The 27,426-nt window shown below is 43.3% G+C and overlaps 1 protein-coding gene across 12 annotated transcripts in view; it reads right to left on the bottom strand.

Moving 5' to 3' along the window:
• The window catches only part of MAGI2 (membrane associated guanylate kinase, WW and PDZ domain containing 2), a 755,967-nt gene that overhangs the window by 650,475 nt on the left and 78,066 nt on the right, over positions 1-27,426 (bottom strand). For 10 of the 12 annotated variants that reach the window (XM_058190302.1, XM_058190300.1, XM_058190301.1 and 7 more), the window contains exon 2: positions 26,962-27,015. The exons of the other annotated variants lie outside the window; for them this stretch is intronic. In XM_058190302.1, the coding sequence (XP_058046285.1) occupies positions 26,962-27,015 (54 nt within the window). The remainder of the gene's footprint in view (positions 1-26,961; positions 27,016-27,426) is intronic. 12 annotated transcript variants of the gene reach the window in all.

Genomic DNA, 27,426 nt, shown 5'->3' with positions numbered 1-27,426 from the left:
TCCCATTCTTGCCTCAGCTCCTGTCCACCTAGCAGTTAAAAGCATGCAAGTGCAAATAGATTAATAGGTACCACTTTGTTGGGAAGGTAATAGCATTCTGTGTGCCTTTGGTGTATAGCCATACTGGCCACGGAAATTGTCTAAGGACAATACTGGCTCCCTCTGCTAAGAAATGGAGGTGAGCACCATGCCCAGTGGTGGGATGCTTCCGGTTTAAAAACCGGTTTGGTGATCATACGCTGTGCGCGTATGCACAGTTTTACAAATACTAACCTTCTGTGTTACCCCTTGGGAGTACCACAGCTGAGGCGCAATAATCCGTTCTGCTGCGCCAATCAGCTGACAAGATAAAGGTAAGTAAAGCGCAGGGGCGGGCGGGCAGGCTGACCTGATCGTTGGAGCAAACCGGTTTGTTCCCGGCTGATCATCAGAGCTACCGGTTCGCCTGAACCGGTCCAAACCGTTAGAATCCCACCCCTGACCGTGACCAACAGTCAGACACGACTGGACAAGGAAAATCTTTACAAATTACCTTTAGAGGAGAATATTTGTACGTCACGGTTGAAATGGTACTCTCTGAGTTTGGTGCTTTTCTTGCTGTTCATTGATGACGTTACCTAGTTTGGTAATGAAATGTCTGCTATCTCAGAGAGCATCAAGGATCTTACACATGTTAAGGTGACATGTATCAAAGTACATTCCAAAGCGTATTTCATTATCACTATATTCTTCATTATGGGGGGAAAATCTGTAAAATAACTCTAAGGTAAAGGTAAAGGTTCCCCTCGCACGTACGTGCAAATCATTCCCGACTCTAGGGGGCGGTGCTCATCTCCGTTTCAAAGCTGAAGAGCAAGCGCTGTCCGAAGACATCTCCATGGTCATGTGGCCGGCATGACTCAACGCCAAAGGCGCACGGAACGATGTTCCCTTCCCACCAAAGGTGGTCCCTATTTTTCTACTTGCATTTTTTACTTGCTTTCGAATGGCTAGGTTGGCAGAAGCTGGGACAAGTAACGGGAGCTCATCCCGTTATGAGGCGCTAGGGATTCGAACCGCTGAACTGCCGACCTTTCGATTGACAAGCTCAGTGTCTTACCCACTAAGCCACTGCATCCCTAATAAAAAATAACTTTAGGGTAACATACATCCCCAATATTTAAAATAGATTTATGAATGAGTGGAGGATAAAATCAGAATAATACTCTTATTTACAGAATAAGAGTAGGAATGCATACAAAAAGACATGATGTTGTTGGGAAGCCACATAACTCTTGCTCTGGCTTGGTAGTAAATAATTAAACAAGCTAACTAAACTCTTTTAAAAAACCTCTTATTTATTTTATTTATTTATTTTGTCACAACATCATACAAAAAGATTATATAGTATATACACATATAAACATATATAGGAAGAAGAAAAGAAAAACAATAGGACAGGAACGGTAGGCACGTTTGTGCGCTTATGCACGCCCCTTATGGTCCTCTTAGGAATGGGGTGAGGTCAATAGTAGAAAGTTTTTGGTTAAAAGCTTTTAGGATTATGGGAAGAGACCACAGAGTCAGGTAAAGTATTCCAAGCACTGATGATTCTGTTGCAGAAGTCATATTTTCTGCAATCTAGATTAAAGCGGTTGACATTAAGTTTAAATCTATTGGTTGCCCTTGTATTATTGCAATTAAAGCTGAAGTAGTCTTTGACAGGAAGGACATTACAATAGATGATTCTGTGAGTTAAACTTAGGTCTTGTCAAAGGCGACGGAGTTCCAAGTTTTCTAAGCCTAGGATTTAAAGGCAGCCTTCCTTTTAAGAGGTAGAAGAGGTCGAAGAAGAGTGATTTTACAATCACTCTTCTACCTGCATTGTGAAATTGTTTGATTGTACAAAGAGATATCTTTTCAGTGAAACAAAGATCCACTTTTAGAACCACGGCTACGGTGGATTTCTTCCAATTAACTTCAGAGAAGCAATTTTCGCTAAAATCTCACAGAAAATGGAAACTCCCCGTCTCTGCCTGTGGCCAGAAAGATCCTTATCCCCTCACTCTGTCTCCAGCAAATGTTTGTTTATTCACTGGTTTATTTATCATATTTGTATAGTTGCATATCTCCCAAGAAAATGACTCTGGGCAATGTACTAAATATATATATATATAAAGGACACATATGAAACAATCACAATTAAAAATGCCAGTAAAAAGGCACACAAAACAGGGAAGACAATATTAACTCCAGTAAGGGAGCCATCGCTCCCCCCTGCCCCCGGAACCCGCAAGATAGATAGAGTACCCAGGTAGGTCTTGAGCAGGGATCTGCAGACTTAAACACCATTTCCCACAGAAAAGAAAACGCTGGGAGCCACAAAATCTTTCCCATGCCTGACTATATCTTGAGCGGCCACAAAACTAGGATATGTAGTTGAATTAAACGTTCTGTTTTTTTTCTGAAACTTTTCTTCTCTTGCATTTATCCATGGTTGGCCTACCAGGAGTTGAAAAGCTCAATAAATTGCGTGCCGGCGGGTGATGCCTATCTTGAGTCATAGGGAGCTGCAGCAGAGGGATAAAAGAGCCACATGCGGCTCCAGAGCCGCAGGTTGCTGACTCCTGGTCTTGAGGGACTTGATGTTTTGGTCAGATAAATCAAACTTTCTCCCAGATTGAAAAACAAAGCCAACATGGATTCTCACTTTTTTCCTGGATCTGCACCAAACCGTTAAGGAAGGAAACTCGTAGACCAGTTTAGTAAAATTAAATTGGAGTTTTTTTCTCCAGAAGGAAAATGAATTCATTTTAGCACAAGGTGTTATCTTAGAAAACAAGCTGTAAGGCGCCGAAGGTACCCAATGAATGGTCTTCCCTGGTAGATAACCTAAGGATGGAGACGTACCACTACAATGCCTAGGGATGGATATCAGGTTGAAGCCTCGAGAACATAGCAATCTGGCCCTAGGCATATTTTTTGGGGGAATGATATTTCTTCTCTGGGTAGATCTATTGAACAGGAAAAACTGAAGTTTAAAAATACACAAAGGCCTCGTTAAATTGTGGGTGAATATGCCATGATCGATTGTTCTTTACAAGCGTCACATTCATCAGAAGAAATATTCAGTTAATGAGGTGTCACCTGAAAACTTTTTGCGGAATCTTGCTGAAATCTCCCCTAAAACAAAACTTGCCACAGCACTCATCATACAAGCATCCCTCTGCGTAGAGAGAGACTTCAAGGATCTCCTGGGTGACATTCAATGAGGAAAGGGAAGGGAAGGGAAGGCTTCCTCCGGGGTTCCGATTACTCCCCGACCTCCGGACCTTCCGTCGCGAGTTCAAGACTTTTTTATTTCACCATGCAGGGTTGGCCTAAGTTCGCTATTGTTTTAAATGGGGTTTTATTACTGTTTTTAGCATAATTTTTAATTGGTATTAGCCAAATAGAATCAGATTTTTATACTGTATTTTAAATTTGTTTATAAATCCTGTTTTATTGGCTGTAAACCGCCCTGAGTCCTTTGGGAGAAGGGCGGTATAGAAATTTAATAAATGAAATGAAATGAAATGAAGGGAAGGAAGAAGGGAAGGAAGAAGGAAAGGGAAGGGAAGGGAAGGAAGAAGGGAAGAAGAAGGGAAGGAAAGGGAAGGAAAGGAAGGGAAGGGAAGGAAGAAGAGAAGGAAGAAGGGAAGGGAAGGGAAGGGAAGGGAAGGGAAGGGAAGGAAGAAGGGAAAGGAAAGGAAAATAGCCTATAAGATAGATTGCTCATCAACTTTTATGAACAATCCTTTCATATGGAGGACCGAGTAAAATTTGACCTGAAATTTTAGGTATATTAATCTTTTTTTAACCAGTATGTTATTGAAATGATTCCTAAACTCATTTAATAACTGCCAGTATGCGCCCTCAAGCTTGTGAGAAAAAAGAAATCTTTAGTTCATCCCCAAGAAGGGGAGGGGGTGTAAGTCAAACTTATGTGATCTATAAGATCTCCTGCTTGAGAAAGGGGTTGGACTAGAAGACCTCCAAGGTCCTTTCCAACTCTGTTATTCTATTATATGATTGAAAACACACATGGTGATGATACAAAATAGGATAGTTTGTAAGTGCGGAGAATTATACTAAACTGTGTTACTATAAATTAGATTTTATTTATATTTCCTTTAATTACCTTATCTTTCTAATTTCTTTGATTTGGCATTTCTTGGTCCCTCTTGGCAGGTTGCATTACGCTTTACCCAAGGAAAGAGCATGATGAGTGTGTGCATATTATGAGCTAAATTTGCATTTGGCAAATCTACACAACAAAGATTTAGAAGCCAGAGGTTGTATTCAGCCGGTTCATACCAGTTCAGGAAAACCGGTAGCGGTGATTGCCATCCTATTTAGCTACATTTTCGAGGCCGGGCACATGCACGGAAGACCAGGTGCATGGACAGAAAGTGTTGTGTCTGCGCCCCCCGAGCCGGCCCCCCTGCCAGAAAGTGACTTGGAAAGTGAGGGGGAAGGGCTGTCAGGACTTACCTCAGGAGCACCGGCTTCCCTGGTTCAGCTCCAGGAGCCAGAGGCAGGCCAGGTGGAGGAGATAATGAGGCCTCCATCCCTTGATTCTTTCCCCCCCAGGTCACGCCTCCAGACCCAGCTGATGGCAATCAGGCCTGGCTGGACCCTAGGTTTCGTAGGCAGGAGAGGCGGTGTTATGTATTAACAGTTGTACCTTTAAATATTTGAGCGGGAAATCAGCACGTTGCTGATTGGACGAAGCCTCCAGCAGAACTGTATAAAAGGAGAGGTTTTTCCCCCAGCCTGTTGCTGGGTTCACCCTATATTAAAGAGCTGTTGTCACTACCCTGGTCTCCAGCCTCGTTACTTCCAGAACTTAACATTGGCGACGAAGGTGGGATCTCGAGGCTGAGGAGAACCAGAACCGAGCTGAAGCACGATAGACCCGAACCCAGCAAATCCAGGGCAGAAAAGGCGAGATGGCCAGTTACACTCCACCCGCACCGTTCGACCCGGCTAAGGAGAAATGGGGGACGTATATGACCCGTTTCGAAAGTTTCCTAGAAGCCAACGAACTGCACGGAGTTCCAGACAACCGAAAAGGGCTTATTTCTTAAGCCACTGCGGTCGGGAGGTCATTGACATCGCGGAAGCCCTGGCAGAGCCAACACCGTTGCAGTCGGTGTCGTGGCCAACCTTACAGACTTTGCTAAGGAACCACTTCGCCCCAACACCGTCTAAATATGTGCGGCGGTTTGAATTCGGGGAGCGAAGACAGATGGAGGGCGAGTCTATCGGTGATTACATGGCCGCCCTGAGAAGAGCGTCAAGGACTGCGGATACCGTGATCTAGGCGAGGTGCTCCTCGAGCAACTCATCCGAGGTCAAAGACATCCGTTTACGGCGACGGCTGCTAGCAAAGAGCAACCTAACGCTGGCCAACGCTCTGGACGAAGCCAGAGCACATGAAATGTCATCCCAAGCGGCAGAGACGCTACAGAAGCGGTTCCACAAAAGGCGGCGCGAAGGCAACCCCGGTGCACCAGGAGGAGGTTCAGACCGAATCCGGCGGTGAAGACGAGGAAGGGTCTGCCGCACCGAAAAACGCGACAAAGGGGACCGAGGCGAATCACGGAAGCTGCGGGGTCAACACCAGCGCCAACGCTGCAAATTTAAAGATCGACATGTCGGCGGTGTGGGAAGAAAGGGCACCTAGCTCAAGTTTGTCGAGCGCCCAACCTTCCGCCGAAAATTCAAATCGGCCAATCAGGCGCGGAATCGGCAAGGCGACCCGCGATTGGCTCAAACAAAAAGCGCGGATTCCAACCAAACAACGGTGGTCATAGGCGCGCCTCGACCAAAGTGGAAGAAGATCTTCACCAGGCCAAAAATAGAGGGAGTGCGGTGCCGGCTTGAAGTAGACACGGGATCAGCGATCACCATCATGTCCTGGGACACTTTGGCAAAGTCGCTGCCGTCCGTCGCGAAGCGCCACCTGCAAGCACAACGACTACGAGTCCACGACTACCAGGGGAATCGCATCCCTGTTCGAGGGACCACCTCCGTCAGAGTCGAGTACGGCCCTCACAAGAAGACCCTGCCCATCACGATCGTCGAAGGAACTCTGCCCAGCCTGTTGGGACTAGACTGGTTTCGTGCCCTGGGCATGGGAGTGACTGGCATCTACAGAAGTGACTGCAATTTGAAAGACATTCTCTTTAACGAGTTCGAAGATGTCTTCAAGGACTGCCTGGGCAAGTACAAGGGGACCCCTATTTCCTTCAACCTAGACCCCCAGGTAGCCCCCATTAGGCTTAAGGCGAGGAGAGTCCCTTTTGCCCTAAAACCAAAAATCGATAAGGAGCTGGAAAAGCCCCAAGGGCCTTGGTCAAGAATCCACATTGACTTTGCTGGCCCCTTTCACGGCCAAACGTTCCTAGTGGTGGTGGACGCATTTTCCAAATGGTTGGAGATCATACTCATGAAGTCCACCACGGCCGAAGCAGTAATCGCAACCCTGCGCCACCTATTCGCAACTCACGGGTTGCCGGACACTCTGGTGTCCGACAATGGGCCCCAATTCACGGCAGCCCAGTTTGAAGAGTACCTGGCAGAGGAAGGCATCCGACATGCCCTCTCTGCGCCTTTCCACCCTGCGTCGAATGGCCTTGCAGAGCGTTCCGTCCGGAGCGCTAAGGAGGCATTGTCCAGGCTCAAGCCAGGTGACTGGCAAACAAAAATAGACTTTTTCCTAGCCGTCCAGCACAGAACCCCAAGCACAGCCACTGGAAAAAGCCCAGCCGAATTGCTAATGGGACGGAAACTCCAGTGCCCACTTGACCGTTTGAACCCCCATTACACACCCGAGGGTTACAAGGGGGAACTAGAAAAGACAAGGGAAATGAGCATAGGCGACCGGGTGTGGGCCCGAAACTATGGGGACGGCCCGAGTTGGGTCGCAGGAAAAGTAACAAAGATAACAGGCCCAAAATCGTACGTGGTAGAGCTACCAGACAACCGAGCGTGGCGGCGCCACATAGATCAGTTAAGGAAACGAATAACTGACCAAACCAAACCAATAGAGACAGGTAATGACCAATACCACTTTGAATCCACAGCTGACAATGACCCGGGGGAGGCGCAAGACTTAGCTGAGGTCCCAGAGTTCCAGCGACGCCATCAGGTCCCCGAGGGAAGCAGCAGGGAAAATTCAAAAATTAATCCAAGGCCGGACGGAGCCCGATGGCCCAGAGGAAGAGCTGGGAGGAGAAAACAGCCCCTCCGACCAGCTCAAAACACCACCCAGAACTGAACCGCGCAGGTCAGAAAGAACTAGGAGACGCCCAGGTTATTTGCGTGACTACGTCGAAAAATAACATGTAAATAAATATGTAAATAGAGACAAAGTGTTTTCTGGGAGGGGAGGAGTGTTATGTATTAACAGTTGTACCTTTAAATATTTGAGCGGGAAATCAGCACGTTGCTGATTGGACGAAGCCTCCAGCAGAACTGTATAAAAGGAGAGGTTTTTCCCCCAGCCTGTTGCTGGGTTCACCCTATATTAAAGAGCTGTTGTCACTACCCTGGTCTCCAGCCTCGTTACTTCCAGAACTTAACAGGCGGGAACAACAGAAGCAGGGGTGGGGCAGGCCTAGGAAGTGCTGAGTCATGGAGCCACACCCCACAGGATATAAAACCAGCGAGGGCTGCTGTGCCTCTTCGTAGCAGGCAAATCAACTGCTTAACTAGAGCTGAAGTACTGTTTATTCCTGGGTGACTCATCGGCATCAAGGGAAATAACAGAGTCACTTGGCAGACGCTCGCTAGTTTGCTGCCAGAGCTGATAGTGCCGGCTAATTAAGCCCTCACTGGGACGGAGGCGAGGGGGGAGAGAACAGAAGGTGTGAGCAGCAAACCAGAGGTAAGAATATTGGAAACCAACTGCTGTTAGAAGCCCATTAAAAATGGCAGTGAAAGTAAGTTTACCTGGTTTTATAAAAGCACGTCACTTTATCAGGGAATAGACAGTGGCTTGTTTTATAAATAGGTGTTGACTAAGGCTTAAACTGGAGATATTGATTCAAATGTGCTGATTTTCTATTAGGAAAGGATTTTAATAGTGTCTTTATAAGGAGCTAAGTTATTTATTCTGGAAGTCACTAGCTATGCAAACACTTTTAATAGGCGTGCAGCATCCACCAGAAAATTAAATGGAAGTCATACGTGCTTAGAATTTTTGAGCAGTATTTTATCTTATGTTGAGCCAGATTATATACGTATACACACACACACAAACACACACACACACACACACACACACACACACACACCATAAAAGACAACAAGAAGGCGACTTCCATATCTATGTCGTCTGTCTAAAATGGTGTTTTCAAGTTGGTGAAGAAGTTTTAAACTTCAGCTCCAAGAATTAAAGTGGCCACATTTGAAAAACAGTGGTCGACCACATTTGGCTCAGTGGTGGGTTTCAATTTTTTTTTACTACCGGTTCTGTGGGTGTGGCTTGGTGGGCGTGGCTTAGTGGGCATGGCATGGGAAGGATATTGTAAAATCTCCATTCTTACCCCACTCCAGGGGAAGGATACTGTAAAAACTCCATTCCCACCCCACTCCAGGAGAAGGATACTGTAAAATTTCCATTCCCTCCCCACTTCAGGGGAAGAATACTGCAAAATCCCCATTTTCTCCCGATCAGCTGGGACTCAGGAGGCAGAGAATAGATGGGGCCAGTCAGAGGTGGTATTTACCAATTCTCCAAACTACTCAAAATTTCCGCTACCGGTTCTCCACAACCGGTCAGAACCTGCTGAAATCCACCTCTGGTTTGGCTGAAACGGCTAATAATTTCAGACAGCAATTTCTCACTTGATCTGGGACATTTGCCAATAAACGTATTTGCATAAATATGCAAACCATCTACAGTGATATTACAGTGATTTTACAATTAATTCAAGCCAACCCCTAAATTAAATCTTTCTTAAACATTTGCCTTAAATGTTGTCGCACAAAGCTGGATTTGCCATTCAGTGCAACCTGAGGACAACCATTACATTACTTATGCATTTATTGTATTTCTATAGCCTAAAAATGGTGAGGATAGAGGTTATTCTGTCTCCAGATTTACCCATCCCAATCAGCATGTTCTTATACTCGTTGTCAGAAGCCAAGAACATCATTGTGTGTGTGTGGGGGGGATTTTAATTAAGACAGCATTGCAAACATTTATTTCTGAAAAAAAAAATCACTTTATGTATTGCTATGTGTTTGTTTAAGTGCCCTTTCCTCAGGTCCTTAGGATGAACAGAGATTTTTATACCAAATAAAAACAGAGCAGGTAGTGCTGGAAAATGTAGGTAAAGGTAAAGATTCCCCTCGCATATACGTGCTAGTAGTTCCCGACTCTAGGGGGCGGTGCTTATCTCCATTTCAAAGCCGAAGAGCCAGCGCTGTCTGAAGACGTCTCCGTGGTCATGTGGCCGGCACGACTAAATGCCAAAGACGCACAGAACACTGTTACCTTCCCACCGAAGGTGGTCCCTATTTTTCTACTTGCCTTTTTTTACCTGCTTTCAAACTGCTAGGTTGGCAGAAACTGGGACAAGTAATGGGAGCTCACCCCGTTACGCAGCACTAGGGATTCGAACTGCTGAACTGCCGACCTTTTGATCGACAAGCTCAGTGTTTTAGGCACTGAGCCACTGTTTCCCTCAATGGAAAACATAACGGAAAACGTAAGCACCGCATAAAAACTACCTACGAATTACAGCTTCTGAACTGATCCATAATAAATAAGGCCATTTGCTACAGATTCACAAGTTCCTAAATTACTCAAGGCTTTGAAAGCACTTAAAATGACCTTAAACAATTCAGTGGAGCAAATGTGGTACCCAAGTCGGACTGCCTTTCAGAAATACTGGTATGGGTGAGGATTCTTGCTTCTTATCATCAATAACCTCTGTTTTCTGGATGTAATTACTGCATCCATAATTGGGGTTAGGACAGCTTCATCTGACTAGCTTTGAGATTTAAGCTGGTAAAAAGCCAATATCAGCATCAACATCTATAAACAGCAGTGGCCAAAATTTTGGAAACCTTTTGGGAAAAGCGTATTTTCTAAAACTAATATTAACACCACTTTTTTGGGGAGTAGTACCATAAAATTAAATATCAATGGAAAGATAATTTAACTAAGAATGTCATGCCATAACATTTATGAAGGATTTGCTATTAGAATAGCAGTTACAGTATAAAGAAGAAAAGTGAAACGTGTAAAAAAAAAACGAAATATACAAAAATTATCACCATGTCAGTTAATACTTAGTTGGATAACCTTTAGCATGAATTACGGCGTTACAACATCTTCCCATGGAGTGAATTAAAGTCTTTGAGTTCTGCAGCTGTTATAATGTTAAATCAAGATTGAATGATGGCTTCTATTAACTGGATTTTATTGCTGGGTCGCTTCTGACTAACAAGTTTCTTTAGTCGGCTCCATAGATTTTCAATTGGGTGGATGTCTGGGCTATTCCCAGGCCATTCCAGCAGTGGAATATGATTATCCTGAAACTCAAAAAAAAAAAAAAGTGCTGTTATTAGCCATCAAACCTCAAAAATACACTTTTCCCAAAAGGTTTCCACAATTTTGGCCACTACTGTAGAATACTCAGTTCAAAAGCACCTCCCTGATTATCCTTGTCATCAACTTTTGGTCTGAGAGTATTAGCAGGTATGTTTACATAAATATTTTAATTGTTTAATTAAATTTAAATTGTTGTTTAATAGTCTTAAAAAAGACAGGATAAGTAACTACATTAAAGAATAAAAAGAAAGTAGAATGAAGAATTCAATATCACTAAATAAGCAAAGGATTCATAAGTATCATAACATTTATGTTAGTAAATGTAAGTCAGCTATGTTATGTTAGTTTTATTGTTGCAACCACAGCTCATAATATATAAAGTACCATGCAATAAAGGTAAATGTAAAGATTCCCCTTGCACATATGTGCTAGTCTTTCTCGATTCTAGTCATTTCCCGACTCTAGTCATTGCGAGTCCCTTGGACTGCAAGGCGAACAAACAAGTCAGTTCTAGAGGAGATCCACCCTGACTGCTCTTTAGAAGGCCAGATCCTGAAGATGAAACTGAAATACTTTGGCCACCTAAGGAGAAGGAAGGACTCACTGGAGAAGAGCCTAATGCTGGGAATGACTGAGGGCAAAAGAAGAAGGGGACGACAGAGAACGAGGTGGCTGGATGGAGTCACTGAAGCAGTAGGCATGAGTTTAAATGGACTCCAGAGGATGGTAGAGGACAGGAAGGCCTGGAGGAATGTTGTCCATGGGGTCACGATGGGTCGGACACGACTTCGCAACTAACAACAAAAGTCATTCCCGACTCTAGTCATTCCTGACCATGCAAATACATATTTGAAAACATTCTAAAATACATATTTAATTGATGAATATTGTCTATTCATCAATTAAATATGTATTTTAGAATGCTGTCAATTCAACAATAAAATATGTATTATACAATGTTATCAATTCATAAATTAAATTGTACCTAGAGACCCAGTTTCATTTTATCAAGAAAGAACTAAAAATCTGTCAAAATCTAAATTTCAGTATTGAAATTGATGCTAACACTACTTGTCATTTCCCAAAAAATAAACACATATAATCATGTAAAGTGAAAGGGGAAAAAAAGGATTAAAAAATAAGCAAAAATTGGAAAAAAAAATCAGTAAGAACAATGCTGAGCTCTTAAATCTGCCCCATTGTTCCCAACCAACGATTGCAGAAAAATATTTATAAATGTTCAAATTGCTTCTAAGTACTGCTTTCCCTCAATTTCTTTCCCATTACAAGCTGTGTTCTTGATACTTAGAGTTTGCCTTGTTATGTGACATATCACTGTCTGGTTTGGTGGCAGCAGTACCTCAGATAGAAAGTCCCTACAGAGAGCGGTAAGGACAACCGAGAAGATCATAGGAAGCTCATTTCCCGTTATTCAGGATACTGCTTATAAGCGCTATGTGCTTAGACCTCGAAGCATTGTTAGAGACCCTCACACATCCACTTGTTTCTGTTGCTTCCCTCTGGGAGGAGGTTTCGATGTATTTGTAGCAGGACTACTCAATTCTTAAATAGCTTTGTTCCCCATGCCATCTGTCTGGTAAACTCATCATGTACAGATATATAACTGAACTAGACACTGTATTTATCTATTTATTCTGTTATATTATGTAGTATATATTGGAGATGTGACCCTTTGAGAGCCATATACAATGAAATTTCACTTTAATGTATGCCAATTAGTGTACATTCAAAGTGACAATAAAGTTATTATTCTATTCTATATGATATATCAGGGTACAGAACAGGGGTGAAATCAACTTACATTCCCTACCAGTTTGGAAGTGTGCGCGCCATTGTCGCATCCTATTTTTGTCCCTCTGTGCATGCACAGAGGGTTAAAACCAGGAAGTAACAACGTCCGGGCTGCCACGGCTACCAGTTCACCAAATTATGTGCCACCGGCGCTACAAGTTTATGCAAATCGGACAAAGCCGGCAGGATTTCACCACTGGTACAGAATTATTTTTTTACTTTCTTCTTTGCTTTTTATTCTTCGTTTGAGAATACCCCTGTCTTCCTCTGGCCAGACTGAACAATTTCCCCTTTGTCCTAATTAGTTAATTAAGCATGTTTCAGTATCATCTTCCAAGCTATGAAAAAGCGGATGATTAAGATTACATTTCTAGACGTTTTTTTTCTAGCAGTCAGCCGATTTAGCAGATTTGACTTCTACGAAACTAGTGATGGATGAACATATAATTCCTGTCTCAGAGTTCTTGGAATCTGAGACTGTCTTTCAGTAGTCTGTCAAATATGAATATGATAAAAGATCTACGATAAATAAAACATGGGGTAAAAATTTGACAGGACTGAATTGAAATGTAGATAGCTGAGAACTATGTAAGAATACTTATTTTCCCTCCTTTGGATAATAAAACAACGCTACAATTTTTAAACACTTCCTGCCAGGTGCATAAAGGTAAAGGTTCCCCTCGCACATATATGCTACTCGTTCCTGACTCTAGGGGGCGGTGCTCATCTCCGTTTCAAAGCCGAAGAGCCAGCGCAGTCTGAAGATGTCTCCGTGGTCATATGGCCGGCATGACTCAATGCCAAAGGCGCATGGAAAGCTGTTACCTTCCCACCAAAGGTGGTCCCTATTTTTCTACTTGCATTTTTTACTTGCTTTCAAACTGCTAGGTTGGCAGAAGCTGGGACGAGTCACGGGAGCTCACCCCGTTACATGGCACTAGGGATTCGAACTGCTGAACTGCCGACCTTTCCATCAACAAACTCAGCCTCTTAGCCACTGAGCTATCGCATCCCAAACATACTTCTCTAAAAAACAGCACCATTAAGCTTTGTCTGCCTCCCTTCTTTAAATTCACCTCTCTAAATTAGTAGAGCATTGATAATACAGGTAGACCTTGACTTACAACGATTGGTTTGGTTATCGTTCAAAGATACGACGGCACTGAAAAAAATGACTTATGACCGTTTCTCACACGTACGGCTGTTGTAGCATGCCCGTGGTCACGTGATCAAAATTCAGACGCTTGGCAACTGACTCGTATTTAGGACGGTTGCAGTGTCTCGGGGTCACGTGACCCCCCCTTCGGCCACCTTCTGACAAGCGAACTCCACGGGAAAGCCAGATTCATTTAACAACCATGTAGCCAACTTAACACCTACGGTGATTTGCTTAACAACTGTGGCAAGAAAGATTGTAAAATGGGGGAAAAAAGTCAATTAAGAAACGTCTCACTTAGCAACAGAAATTTGGGGCTCAATTGCGGTCACAAGTCAAGAAAATACCTTCTACCACCAGGCTTGAAATCCTGGGTTTAGAAAACTTAGAACTCCGACGACTCCGACATGATCTGTGTTTAACACACAGAATCATCTATTGTAATATCCTTCCTGTAAATGACTACTTCAGCTTCAATCGCAACAATACAAGAGCAAACAATAGATTCAAGCTTAATGTCAACCGCTTCAAACTTGATTGCAGAAAATATGACTTCTGTAACAGAGTTGTTAACGCTTGGAACTCACTACCTGACTCTATAGTCTCTACTCAAAACCCCAAAATCTTCAACCAAAAACTGTCTACTATTGACCTCACCCCATTCCTAAGAGGACTATAAGGGGCGTGCATAAGAGCACAGAAGCGCCTACCGTTCCTGTCCTATTGTTCCCTTCATTATAGTATTATATGCATACTTTTACTTATGCTTTTACTTATATATACTTTTTTCTCTCATGATGGGTTATTGTTTATGCTGATGATTGTGTATACTGTTGTGACAAAAAACAACAACAACAACTATCTTAGTTTTTCCAGGTAGATCAATATATCCCATAGGTCCTGCAGATAACTAGATGCCAAGTACATTGACCACAGTTTGGGCAAGCACTATCTAACCTAAAATGCACTCAGAATCTGGCTGCAACTCACCCAGCGCCTACAGGATTAGCATCCTCTGTCCCTACTGTGAATGCCAGTCATTTGCTGCACTCTGAACCAAATGCAACTAATGAGTGACTTTCAAAGGCAACCTCCTCAATCACATGGCAGTAGTCTAAGCCGGTAGTGATGAAGACATGAGCCTCTTTAGCACGATTCACCTATTCCAGGTAGGGTTGGAAAATAAAATAATGATGACAACAATTCATTTGATTTTTTTTTTCTAAACGAACTCTAAAACTATTATATAGCACTTTAAGGTTTTGGTCACTACCTTTAAAGGGCTCCATGGCTTAGGGCCTGGGTACTTACGGGACCGCCTGTTGTTACCTCATGCCTCCCACCGACCCGTACACTCTCACAGAGAGGGACTTCTCAGGGTGCCGTCCGCCAAGCAATGTCGGCTGGTGGCCCCCAGGGGAAGATCCTTCTCTGTGGGGGCTCCCACCCTCTGGAACGAACTTCCCCCGGGTTTACGCCAAATACCTGACCTTCGGACCTTCCGCCGCGAATTAAAAACGCATCTATTTATTCGTGCGGGGCTGGCTTAAATTTTATTGGTTTTAAATTTTCTATTATTAATTTTAAGGGTTTTTTTAGTTTTATATATTTTAAAGTTTTTAGGCCAATTATCTAATGAGTTTTTTAATCTGTATTTTAATTGTATATTGTACCGTTTGTTTTATCTTGGCTGTACACTGCCCTGAGTCCTTCGGGAGAAGGGCGGTATAAAAATCAAATTAATAATAATAATAATAATAATAATAATAATAATAATAATAATAATAATAATAATAATAATAATAATAATAATAATAATAATAATAAAAATATTATAACAAGATGTAAATTGCCCTAGGCTTATCATGATGAATATAGGAGACAGAAAAAGAAAGGGAGAGAGAGAGAGAGAGAGAGAGAGGAGGAGGAGGAAGGGAAAAATAGGAAAGGAGGGAAAGAAAGGAAAAAGGAGAAGAGAGGGGGAGGAGAGGAGGAGGAAGGGAAAGAAAGGAAAGGAGGAAGTGAAAAAAGAAAAAAGGGGAGGAGAAGGGGAGGAGAGGAGAGGAGGAGGAAGAGACAGTAAGGAAAGAAGGAAGGGAAAGAAAGGAAGAAGGGGAGGGGAGGAGGAGGAAGGGAAAGAAAGGAAAGGAGGAAGTGAAAAAAGAAAAAAGGGGAAGAGAAGGGTGAAGGGAAAAAAGGAAAGGAGGGAAAGAAAGGAAAAAGGAGAAGAGAGAGGGAGGAGACGGGAGGAGAAGAGAGGAGGAGGAAGGGAAAGAAAGGAAAGGAGGAAGGAAAAAGGAAAAGGGGAAGAGAAGGGAGGAGAGGAGGAGGAAGGGAAAAAGGAAAGAAAGGAAAAGGAGAAGAGAGGAGGAGGAGAGGAGGAGGAGAGGAGGAGGAAGGGAAAGAAAGGAAGAAGGGGAGGAGAGGAGAGGAGAGGGAAGAGAGAAGAGAGGAGAGTAGCATAGAAGAGAAGGGAAGGGAAGGGAAGGGAAGAGAGAGAAAAGAAGAGAAAAGAAAAGAAAAGAAGAAAAGGGAAGGGAAGGGAAGGGAAGGGAAGAGAGAGAAGAGAAGAGTTTAATTCAGCTCCCAGTTTACCAGACTGTTAGGTAATTTAATATGTGACAGCTATTTTCCAGCAATAAAGGATAATTAGACTCGTTTCCCCCATTTACTACTTAGCTCTAAAATCTAAAAAACACAGCACGTAATTTACTGTATTTTACAATAATGCTGATGTGTTACAAACAGCAGGATTCAGCACAAGCATTACAAATCTAAGTTGATATTTGTTAAGAAGTGCAATGCAGTGACATGCTTTTTCAGAAATGGAAAATTAAGGAATTAGTGGGAAAGATTTAGGGCAGGAAAGTAAAATGACAACAATCACTCAAATCTATTTATTTATTTATTTACTTAATATTTTTTTATATTTTTTTTGCATTTATATCCCGCCCTTCTCCGAAGACTCAGGGCGGCTTACACTATGTCAGGCAATAGTCTTCATCCATTTGTATATTATATACAAAGTCAACTTATTGCCCCCCAACAATTTGGGTCCTCATTTTACCTACCTTATAAAGGATGGAAGGCTGAGTCAACCTTCTAATTTAATTTATATACCGCCCTTCTCCCGAAGGACTCAGGGCGGTTTACAGCCAGATAAAAACACATTCGTACAAAAGTTAAAAACAATTTTAAAAATCTAATTCAGAGAGATAGCGTCAGAGAGAGAGAGACGGACAGGCAGACAGACAAACAGACAGACTGACTGAGAGAGAAGAGTATTTAAATTAAAAACAGCAAAAGGACAGAATTAAATTAAAGATAAGTAGTGTATGTGTTGCATTTAAGAAAGTCAACAAAAATTCCTCAGAATGACAATACACAAAATAGTGATTATATCTAACAGAGCATATTATAATTCATAGTAAACAAGCTTTCATAATAACATAATAATAATAATAATAGTATAACATAAATCATACACTTTTTAAAATAAGGCGTGCGTCTTTCCTTCCTGGAACTGAAGTCTAATCCAATATGGGTACTACGGTTTATTACAAGTGGCAGGAGAAAGGAAAGTTTAAGAGATGGGAAGTGAATTTTCACTCCGATTTTTCAGTGAAGGACAAAATTCAACCAATTCAAAAGTCACCATCACCCTGAATGTAAAATCATTGCGTCTGAGATACTTCTGCAGTTAGGATTTTGATGGTTTCCAAGGTTGGAATTATAGCTTCTTCTCTGGTAATATTGAACAGCAAACTAGGGCATACAAAACTTTTGCCAGACCAATTCTGGAATACAGCTCATCTGTCTGAAACCCGCACTGCATATCAGACATTAATACAATCGAGCGAGTCCAGAGATATTTCACAAGAGTCCTCCTCCACGCCTTTGCTCGCAACAAAATACCTTCTGCCACCAGACTCAAAGTTTTATTTATTTTTTATTTATTTATTTATTTGTCACAACAGTATATATAAGCATAAGCATGAAATAACTATACGATATATAAGCATATATATAAGCATAAGCATGAAATAACTATACGAACTGGATACAATCAAGGGAACATTAAGACAGGAACGGTAGGCACGCTGGTGCTCTTATGCACGCCCCTTCCAAGTTTTGGGCTTAGACAACTTAGAACTTTGCCATCTTTGGTCTGACCTAAAGTGACCAGACGTCCCGCTTTTTAATAATTTTTCCCGCGTCCCATGGCATTTCGAAAAAGTCCCGATTTTTTTAAAAAAATTTTTTTAAAAAAGTCCCACCTTCAGATGCAGACTCCATTTTTTTTAAAATTTACATTTATATCCCGCCCTTCTCCGAAGACTCAGGGCGGCTTACAGTGTATAAGGCAATAGTCTCATTCTATTTGTATATTTGCAAAGTCAACTTATTGCCCCCCCAACAATCTGGGTCCTCATTTTACCTACCTTATAAAGGATGGAAGGCTGAGTCAACCTTGGGCCGGGCTTGAACCTGCAGTAATTGCAGGCTGCTGTGTTCTAATAACATTCACTCCCATTCTGAAAATGGGAGGCGGCAACGCAAGAGGAGGAGGCGGAGAAGGGGGTGCGAGAGGTAGGAGAGATGCCGCTTGACTTCACCCGAGTGGAAGAGAAGAGCCGAGCCTGCCTGGAAGAGCCGAGAGGAGAGCCGAGCCTGCCTGGAAGAGCCGAGAAGCAGCAACCGCTCCTCCTCCTTCAGCCAGGTGGCGAGACTCAGCGCGCATGCGCAGCCCCCACCACCACCCGGTCAATGGTGTCCCGCTTTGCCATTGCTGAAATCTGGTCACTTTAACCTAAGCATAGTACATAAAACCATCTGCTACAATGTCTTACCAGCCAATGAATACTTCAGCTTCAACCAAAACAATACTGTAAACCGCCCTGAGTCCTTCGGGAGAAGGGCGGTATAGAAATTAAATTATAAATAAATAAATAAAATAAAATACAAGAGCACACAATAGATACAAACTCATGCTAAACCGATCCAAATTAGATTGCAGAAAATACAACTTCAGTAACTTAGTGGTCAACCGCCCGGTATGCACTATCTGACTCTGGGGTTTCTTCCCCAAATCCCCAAAACTTTAACCTTAGGCTGTCTACTGTAGAACTCACCAAGGGTGAAATGTAAAATTTGTTACTACCGGTTCCGTGGGCATGGCTTGGTGTGTGTGTGGGTTAATGTGACTGGATAGGCGTGGCCAACTTTTTTTTTTTACTTTTAAAAGTATTTTTTTCTACAACCTCGTCGGCCGAAGAGGTTGTAGAAAAAATGCTTTTAAAGGGTTCTGACATTCCCAGTTGAGCCGCACGATCATCAGAGGCTTTTTTTTTACTTTTAAAAGCATTTTTTGGCCGAAGAAAAAATGCTTCTAAAAGTTTTTTTAAAAAAAACTTCTGATGATTGTGCAGCTCAGCTGGGGGGGGGGCCAGGGATTTTTGCTACCGGTTCTCCGAACCATCTGCCGCCATCGCTACCGGATCAGGCCATCCGGTCCGAACCTGGCCCCATCTCTGCCTCCAATGCAGAGTCCTCATCTGGGCCCTCCCCAGCCTCCAGGACTGATCCATGCTCTTCCTCAGCCTCATCACTGTCCCACTCCATTGCCAGCTCCACAGGCTGCTGGCAGACCACAACACCATGGGAAGATGTTGTAAGGCCGAAATTCATGGTAAAGGTTACTCAACTAAGTATTAACTGACATGATGATAATTTTTGTATATCTCATTTTTATTCTACGTGTTTCACTTTTCTTCTTTATACTATAATTGCTATTCTAATAGCAAATCCTTCATAAAAGTTATCGCATTACATTCCTGATTAAATTATCTCTCCATTGATATATAATTTTATGGTACTACTCCCAAAAAAAAGTAGTGTTATTAGCTAGTTTTAGAAAATACACTTTTCCCAAAAGGTTTCCACAACTTTGACCACTACTCTAGGTTCAATTGCTCTTAATTGTTCTTTGCTTGATCTTTGTTGCTGCCAAGCAAAACCTGGCCATCTCATGTGTTATTTCAGGGCTGATGTCAGAAAATAGAAATTGCTTATGCAGCTTTTGGTTGCATCCTGTTTTTCTAGTCAGGAGTGGGGTAATTAGAGCATTTCCAGGTTCTGTATAAAACTGGCAACGCAGAAGAACACTTCGCGTAGTTCCTACCTTGTCCTGAGCCTCAAGGACATTGTAATGAGTGCGCACGTGCTGAAGAAAAAGTGTTTACAATCAGACTAAACTAATGCACAGAAACTAACAAAGGACTTAAATAATGAGCTTCGTTATTTCTAGGAATGGTTGAGTTTCTCTCCGTGAGTAATTTTTCAAAAGAAGGATCCGGGTGGAAAACAGAAAGGAAGATGGTAAACATTTGTCACAGGTTTTCAAAACATCTGTCGAAGGGTGTGGGATTTTTTTTTTTTTTTTGGACTGTCTCTCCTTTATATCAGGCACAGAGGCACAAATGTGTTAAGAAAGATATTGCAAAACTTGGCAGCTTAATGAGCTGTCCAAAACAGAAAAAGAACCACCATTTTTCCAGGTGAGTGTTGTGGAGGTCGGGGAGAAACATGGCCAGTCCTGGGGGCTGGGGAAAGCTCAGAGGAGGGCTCTGCATCAGAGGCACAGAGGGAGATAGACAGCAGCGAGGCAGAGGAACAGCTGGAGCCCGTTCCAGTGTGCGCATGAGCAGAGCTGGCAGAAGACAAGAACAACTCGGAAAGCAGGGGCGACTCAGAAGTAAAGCCACACCTTGGAGGCGATTGGCCCCTCCCATAGGAAACAAAAGAGGAGCGAACGGGGAGGGGGCTTTTGCAGGAAACAATTCGTTCGTTCCGTGACTCTGAGAGACTCTGTGCCATGTTTTGCCTTGTACTGTGGTTGGAAACTAGTTACGTGGCAGCTTGCCAAGCGAGATAAGGTCTGTGTTGATAAATATCCCTTTGGAAAAACTGTTTGGACAAGCCTTGCTGACTGTGAATGAAAGGAATTCACAGTCGGGTTAATAAAAGAGATTTTGTAAGGACCAAAACTCTGCTTCCTGATTTTTAAGGGAGCCTAGGTCAGAACAGTGACAAATTTCGCCGTGTAAGGGGCTGATAAGTAATTCAACAGAAAACTTTGTTCATTCTTCTCCCACCCTGTCTCGGTTGTTAGCATCGGATGTATTACATGAATACATTCAGGTTTGTTTAAAGACAGGTGATCTATACATTTTGTCATTTGTATTATTTGCTAAGGAAGCAATTGTTTGCAATTGTTGTGGTCCGCCAGCAGCCTGCAGAGCTGGCAATGGAGTCGGACAGCGATGAGGCTAAGGAAGAGCGTGGGCCAGTTCTGGAGGCTGGGGAAGTCCTGGATGAGGGCTCTGCGTTGAAGGCAGAGGTGGGGCCAGGGCCATCGGGGAGTGAGGTGCAGACTTCAGGTCCTCCAGAGACTGTTCCTAATACACACCTGAGAAGAGCTGCCAGAAGGCAAGAGCAGATAAAGCAAAGAGGACGACTCGGGAGTAGGGCCAAGAGATGATTGGCCCCTCCCATAAGGCTTAAAAGACCAGCAACAGCATTTGGGCTTTGCAGGAAAACAATGTTGATAGCTTTGTCTTCTTGCTTTTATTTTGTATCGGTGTCTTCTGAACTTTTGCCACGAAAGGCCTTTGGCAGTTTGCCTAATTGGACCAAGGTTGGTGATAGGACTGAGGAATTTGTGTTGGGAGGAATTTGCTTCAATTTAGTTGGACTACACTGGGAATGAAGTAATTCTCAGCTGTTTGAATAAAGTTTGTGTGGTTTTACACTGAATAAGTTTCCTGGGGCCTGGGTCACAACATCAATAAAGGCTCTGTCAGTCAAAAAAAAGTTTGCTTGCCCTAGCTTGAAAATTATTAAGAGTCAGAAGCAGCTATCTTTCAGACTTCTGTACAGATAGTCCTCGATTTACGACCACAATTGAGCCCAAAATTTCTGTTGCTAAGCGAGAAATTTGTTTAGGGAGTTTTGTCCCATTTTATGACTTTTCTCACCACCGTTGTTAAGTGAATCGCCGCAGTTCGTAAATTAGTAACATGGATGTTAAGTGAATCTGCACTCCCCATTGATTTGGCTTGTCAGAAGGTCGCAAAAAGGGATCATATAACTACCGGGACACTGCAACCGTGTTGTGACCCAGGTTCCTGGACCCGGACTCCTGGACTCGGATGATTCAGAAAGTGAGGGAGAAGACCTGGCAAGCCCTGCTTCTCTTGAGCCCTTTCCCTCCCTGGCACCCACTCAAAGGGAGGAGGAGGGGCGGGCAAGGCCTGATTCCCTGGAGCCTTCTTCTGATTTGGCAACGCCCCAAGAACAGTTTTGGAGTGATGCAAGACTGCGCAGGCGTGACCGGCGCGCGCAGCAGAAGCAGCGTTGAGATAAAGCCAAGTCATAATTGTCATGCAGTGACATCTGCAGAGATTATAAATAGGAGGCGGGACTTCCTGGTTTTTTGTCTTGGACAAAGCAATGAATTTGCGCGGGCAAACTGTATCAATGGAGGGAAGAATATATTCGTGAGTAATTCTGGCCTTATCTGTAATTTCCTTGTTATCTCCAGAAACTTGGCAGGCCCGTGGGTAGACGTGGCCAGGACATTTATATATATGTAAATAAATCAGAAAAGGAGGCCTCTGACTGACTCTTTGCTGGGAGTATTGGGGGAAGGGAAACAGAACATTCCGTCATAAATGTGAATCGGTTGTTAAGCATCCGAATGTAAATCACGTGACCATGTGGATGCCGCAATGGTCATAAGTGTGAAAAATGTCACTTTTTTCAGTGCCGTTGTAACTCCGAAGGGTCACTAAACGAACTGCTGTAAATCAAGGCCTACCTGTATTACAGAAGAACGATGCCAGTATCTGTTTGACAAGAATTATAATGGTGTTTTCGAGATACGGTTAAAAAAAAAACCAAGATGGAAGCCAAAAAAGATTTTGCATTGATTTCCCCATTATGGCTAAAAATAAAGAGACACACGCACAAACATATATTACTATCAAATGTTAATCTGATCAGAGATAATTTTTGCCCCATAAATAATCCAGGCAAATTCTGCGTCTGTCCTTAAATATAATTATCTACAGTCCTACCTTGGTACTCAACTGCTTTAAAACTCATTCGATTTGGTACTCAATGCATTTTGACACAAATATTTTGCCCCGGTACTCATCGTTTGTTTAGTACTCAACCCACAAGCTAGAACTTCTCGGTTTCGGCTGCCTTGTGACTCACTACATTGTTCCTTATGGGAAAAATTTGTTTGTTACTCATCATTTTTGGTACTCATTGTACCTTCCCAAAGCAATTAACGATGAGTACCAAGGTTGTAGTTATATCAAGGGTTTCTTTCAAAATATATTGTAGTTATGTCAAGGGACTTATTTCAAAATAAATGGTGGACATGGATGGCATTTGTACTATGGGTGCAAGCTTATCCCCAAACCACCTAAACAGAGAAAAAAAAAACCATTTAGTGACAGTCCTGAAAATGTGTAATTGTTCAATACCCATCAAGGTAACATCGTGATTAAATCAAATCAGAAAGGCAAAATAACATATAAATTTGATAGATAAGGAAAAGCTATTTGGAGAAGATGATAATTAAGCAGAAGAAACTGATGGGGAAGATTTCTGATATGACTAGCAAACCATAAATTATTTGCATCAGTTACCTATATAGAAGGGATGCGGTGGCTCAGGGGCTAAGACGTTAACCTTGTCGATCGAAAGGTTGGCAGTTTAGTGGTTCGAATCCCTAGTGCTGCGTAATGGGGTGAGTTCCTGTTACTTGTCCCAGCTTCTGCCAACCTAGCAGTTCGAAAGCACATAAAAAATGCAAGTAGAAAAATAGGGACCACCTTTGGTGGGAAGGTAACAGTGTTCCGTGCACCTTTGGCATTGAGTCATGCCGGCCACATGACCATGGAGACATCTTCGGACAGCGCTGGCTCTTCGGCTTTGAAACGGAGATGGGCACCGCCCCCTAGAGTCGGGAAAGACTAGCACATATGTGCGAGGGGAACCTTTACCTTTACCTATATAGAATTCCAAAACTTTGAGAAAATTCTCAGTTTAAAGCATTAGATATATATTTCAAAATCTTGGGGATTATTTTAATATGGTTAGAAAACGAAGAAGGTCCCCCGAAACAAAATACATCTGTTATGTATCACATTTGGAAAATAGATAATTGTATGTAACCCTGTAAAATTTTACTAAGCTTCCTGACTTTAATCAGTAACTTTTTGGGGGGGCGTATTAAACATCCTCCACAAAACCCAAATCTATTTCAAACAATATTTATGAGAAGAATCAAGATCTATGAATTCAGATACACGATTGGAAGAGATATGTTAGTCATGCATTTAAGGTCATGCAGTATATCTTTTTAATTTGAGATACCAAAAGTTTATTTAACATGAAAAATAGAAGCAAGAAGTCCGAGAAAGATGAAAAACGGGTGAGTAAGCAAGCTATCGTTTAAATAACCAGATGGGTAAGGAAAGCAATTAAGCAGGGCCAATATTATATTGCATAATAAAATATTAAAAGAATAAATATCTGCTGTAACCATTTCTCACAGAAAACCACAGAACAAATTGCAATTAAAACAATTAGACAGTTCAATTAAAAGTGCCCAGGACATAAATCTCATCAACAATTAAACAGCTAAATAATTAAACTTCTGACAAGCAAAGTCACTGGAGAAGCCAGATTCATTTAACGTCCGTGTGGCTCATTTAAGAACGGCAGTGATTCACTTCACAGCCGTGCCAAGAAAAGGTCGCAAGATGGGGCCAAACTCACTGAAGAAATGTCTCGCTTCGCATGATAAATTTCGGGCACCATTGTGGTCGTAAATTGAGGACTACCTGCATGCATGCTTTATGCTTACTTACCCAGTGATGGGATTCAGCCAGTTCGCACCAGTTTGGGCGAACCGGTTGTTAAATTACCCACCCATCCACCCTGCAATCAGAATGGATCCTGGGTGCTGTGCTGCAATGGAAAAACGGGCAATGGAGTGGCCAGCATGAGAGAAGGAGATGGCTGCTTTCTCTCCTCCTTTCCTCGTGCTGGCCACTCCGGTGACCCTTTCTCCATACCAGCACAGCGCGCAGGATCCACTTTGATATCAGGTAGTGGTGGTAATAATTTGCCTGGCCAAACTAACCCTACAATCTTCCCTACTGTCGTGTCCCACTCCCACTCCGACGAACGAGTCAAGGAAGTCCGTAACAAACTTGGCAACGAAGCCTCTGCAGCTTGCCAAGTTCCTTCGAGGTTTATCAGGGCGGGCAGGAGTCCAAGTTGTGATTTCAGCGATCGGGTCCGATATCAGCAAACTAGATAAGACTTTGCTTGACTCAAGGTTGGAATGCCAAAAGCAGGTCCTTTATATAGGCTGTGGGGTGTGGCTCCATGACTCAACATTTATCCAGGCCTGCCCCACCCCTCCTTCTGCTGGCATCGCCTCTCACATATCCAGAAGCAAGGGTCCTCCCACTCTTAATTGTCTTCAGCTGGATCTGTTGTCAGCTTCTGGGAAAGGGAGGGGTCAAAGGGAGTAGGCCCGAGTAATTCCAGCACCTGGCTCAGAAAGCTCTGAAGACTGAGCCAAAGGAACACACGCTGTATGAGTGAGTTTTATCAGGCTTGTCCTTTCACTCCTGGAATCCTCTCCGGGCATGGGGCCAGGGCCGGGGGCTGGAGGCATGGCAGGCCATTCATCTTCATTATCAGACTCGGAGTTTGATAAAAGGCCCGGTTGGAGAAGAGAGGGGCCTGGCTGAGGAGAGGAGGGAGGACGAGTCACAACACCTACATTAGGTTCACCTTCGATCGTGCTGCCAACTTATTTCCTCTGCCCTCTCACTTTTGCCTGAAGACTGACCAACACCCCCTTCACACAACTCCACTGGGAGGGGGGCAATCCCTCCCTCCACTTCCCTGCAATTCTTCACCTTCCCCGTGAGATATCGGGACCATCAACTCCTTGTCTCTATGGTAACCCCACTTCTCATTCCTCGGAAACCTCGCCTCGTAAAGGAGCCACGTCAAGAAGACTGAAACAGTCGCGAGAACAACGTGCAGACAAGTATCCTCGGAAACAGCCTTTTGGCAAAGGGTGGAAATTTAACAACCAGTTCGCCCGGGATCAGGTTGGCAGTTGCGGGAAGCTCGTTCCACATGTGTGGCAGAGCTGGAGGATGGGGATGGGCCACACCTCCCACGACAGTCAAACTGACCTTGGGCGAACCAGTTGTTAAATTATTTGAATCCCACCACTTGTGTACCTCTTTATTGGGGGTGGGTTCTACTTACCTTTACTACCAGTTTCCAACGGGCGCACGTGTGCGCTCACTTCACTCACGCACACACATACACTTCTGTGATTGCGCAGAAGCTTCTGCACATGCACAGATCATCTATTATGATGTCTGGGTGGGCGGAGCCTCGCACCGCTTTTACTACCAGTTCGCAAGAACCGGACAGAACCGGGAGCAACCCATCACTTCTCTTTATTTATTTCTAAGTAGGCTGGCCTGCTTCTGTCATAAAATGTTATGAACAGGAGCTTGTCGGACGGTTAAAGAACAGAGGTGGAGACGAAGGGAAATATACGTGACTGACGATAATGATGCGAGATCAAATTTGGGTTGCCAATGTGGGTGTGTTTGAATTTTCTTAGTGTCAGAGTCTGACTCTGAGATGGAAGAGGAACAGCTGACAGAGAGCGAGAGACTGGCTCCATTGGCTGTGGAGGAAATTGGGGAAGAACGGAGAAGAGAGCAACGCGGGTTGCGTGGCTTACGAGGGAGGAAAGGGCCCCGATCCCCTTCACAAGATACACCCGGAGCTGGAGTTTAAAAGGAGAGGCAAATGGGAGGGGTGGTTGTCGGGAACAAACACTGAGTTCATGTTCGTGTTGACTGCTTTATCTGAGTTCCAGGCATCCTCCCAACTAGTTTAATTTACGGCAGTGCTACTTCAATTCTGGAATTCCTTATCTTGCTTGCCTTGCCAGATTAATTACCTTATCTTGCCCTGTTGGATTTATGGTTGGAAGTTTTGTTTGCTTACAAGTTTATGGAAGGGGTTTTCTCTAAACCGGAGAGTAATGGGGCAAAGTTTAGAGCTAATAAAGGGACTTGTACTTATTTTCTGGATGTGTTGCCTTTGTGCCACGCTCCGGGTCATCATACTTAGTGACCTTGAAACTCAGAAAAGAAACAGGTGGAGTAACATAAAAAATGAACAATTAAAGATAAGTTAGGATGGCTAGTCTCTCCCCATATTTATTCAACATGAAACAATATATATATATGTGTATATATTATTAGATAGGGAGCCTTACCACTGCTGAGGACTTCTGAGGGCTGGAAGAGGGCTGTTATCCTGCGTTTTCCACCTGGAAAAATACAGATAAGGCTGGAAAAATATTGGAAGGACTGGTGTCCATAAGACCATGTTTAGGGAGTTTCATGATACGGGCTCAGCATAATCCCAAGTCAAAGCTCCATGAAAGAAGCACAAATACCTTAGCTTTCTTGCAATGCCTAGTGCTCAATACATAGATAAGTTCTTGCCATAGTCAAAGTTAAACTCAGTGGTGGGATCTTTTTGGTTACCATTCGGTGATTGCGCGCCGGCACCAGACGGCCGCTGTGCGCGCATGCACAGTTCAACAAAATATCACCTTCCGTGTTAGTGCTAGGGAATTAAAACAGCTGAAATGCAGCAATCTGCTCTGCCAGGTTAATCACCTGTGAAGATAAAAGTAAGTAAAGTGCAGGGGCAGGCAGCTGATTGTCGGAGCAAA

This window comes from Ahaetulla prasina, chromosome 7 (assembly GCF_028640845.1).
Source record: "Ahaetulla prasina isolate Xishuangbanna chromosome 7, ASM2864084v1, whole genome shotgun sequence".
Classification (NCBI taxonomy): domain Eukaryota; kingdom Metazoa; phylum Chordata; class Lepidosauria; order Squamata; family Colubridae; genus Ahaetulla; species Ahaetulla prasina.
This window is presented reverse-complemented; position numbering and strand designations above follow the sequence as displayed.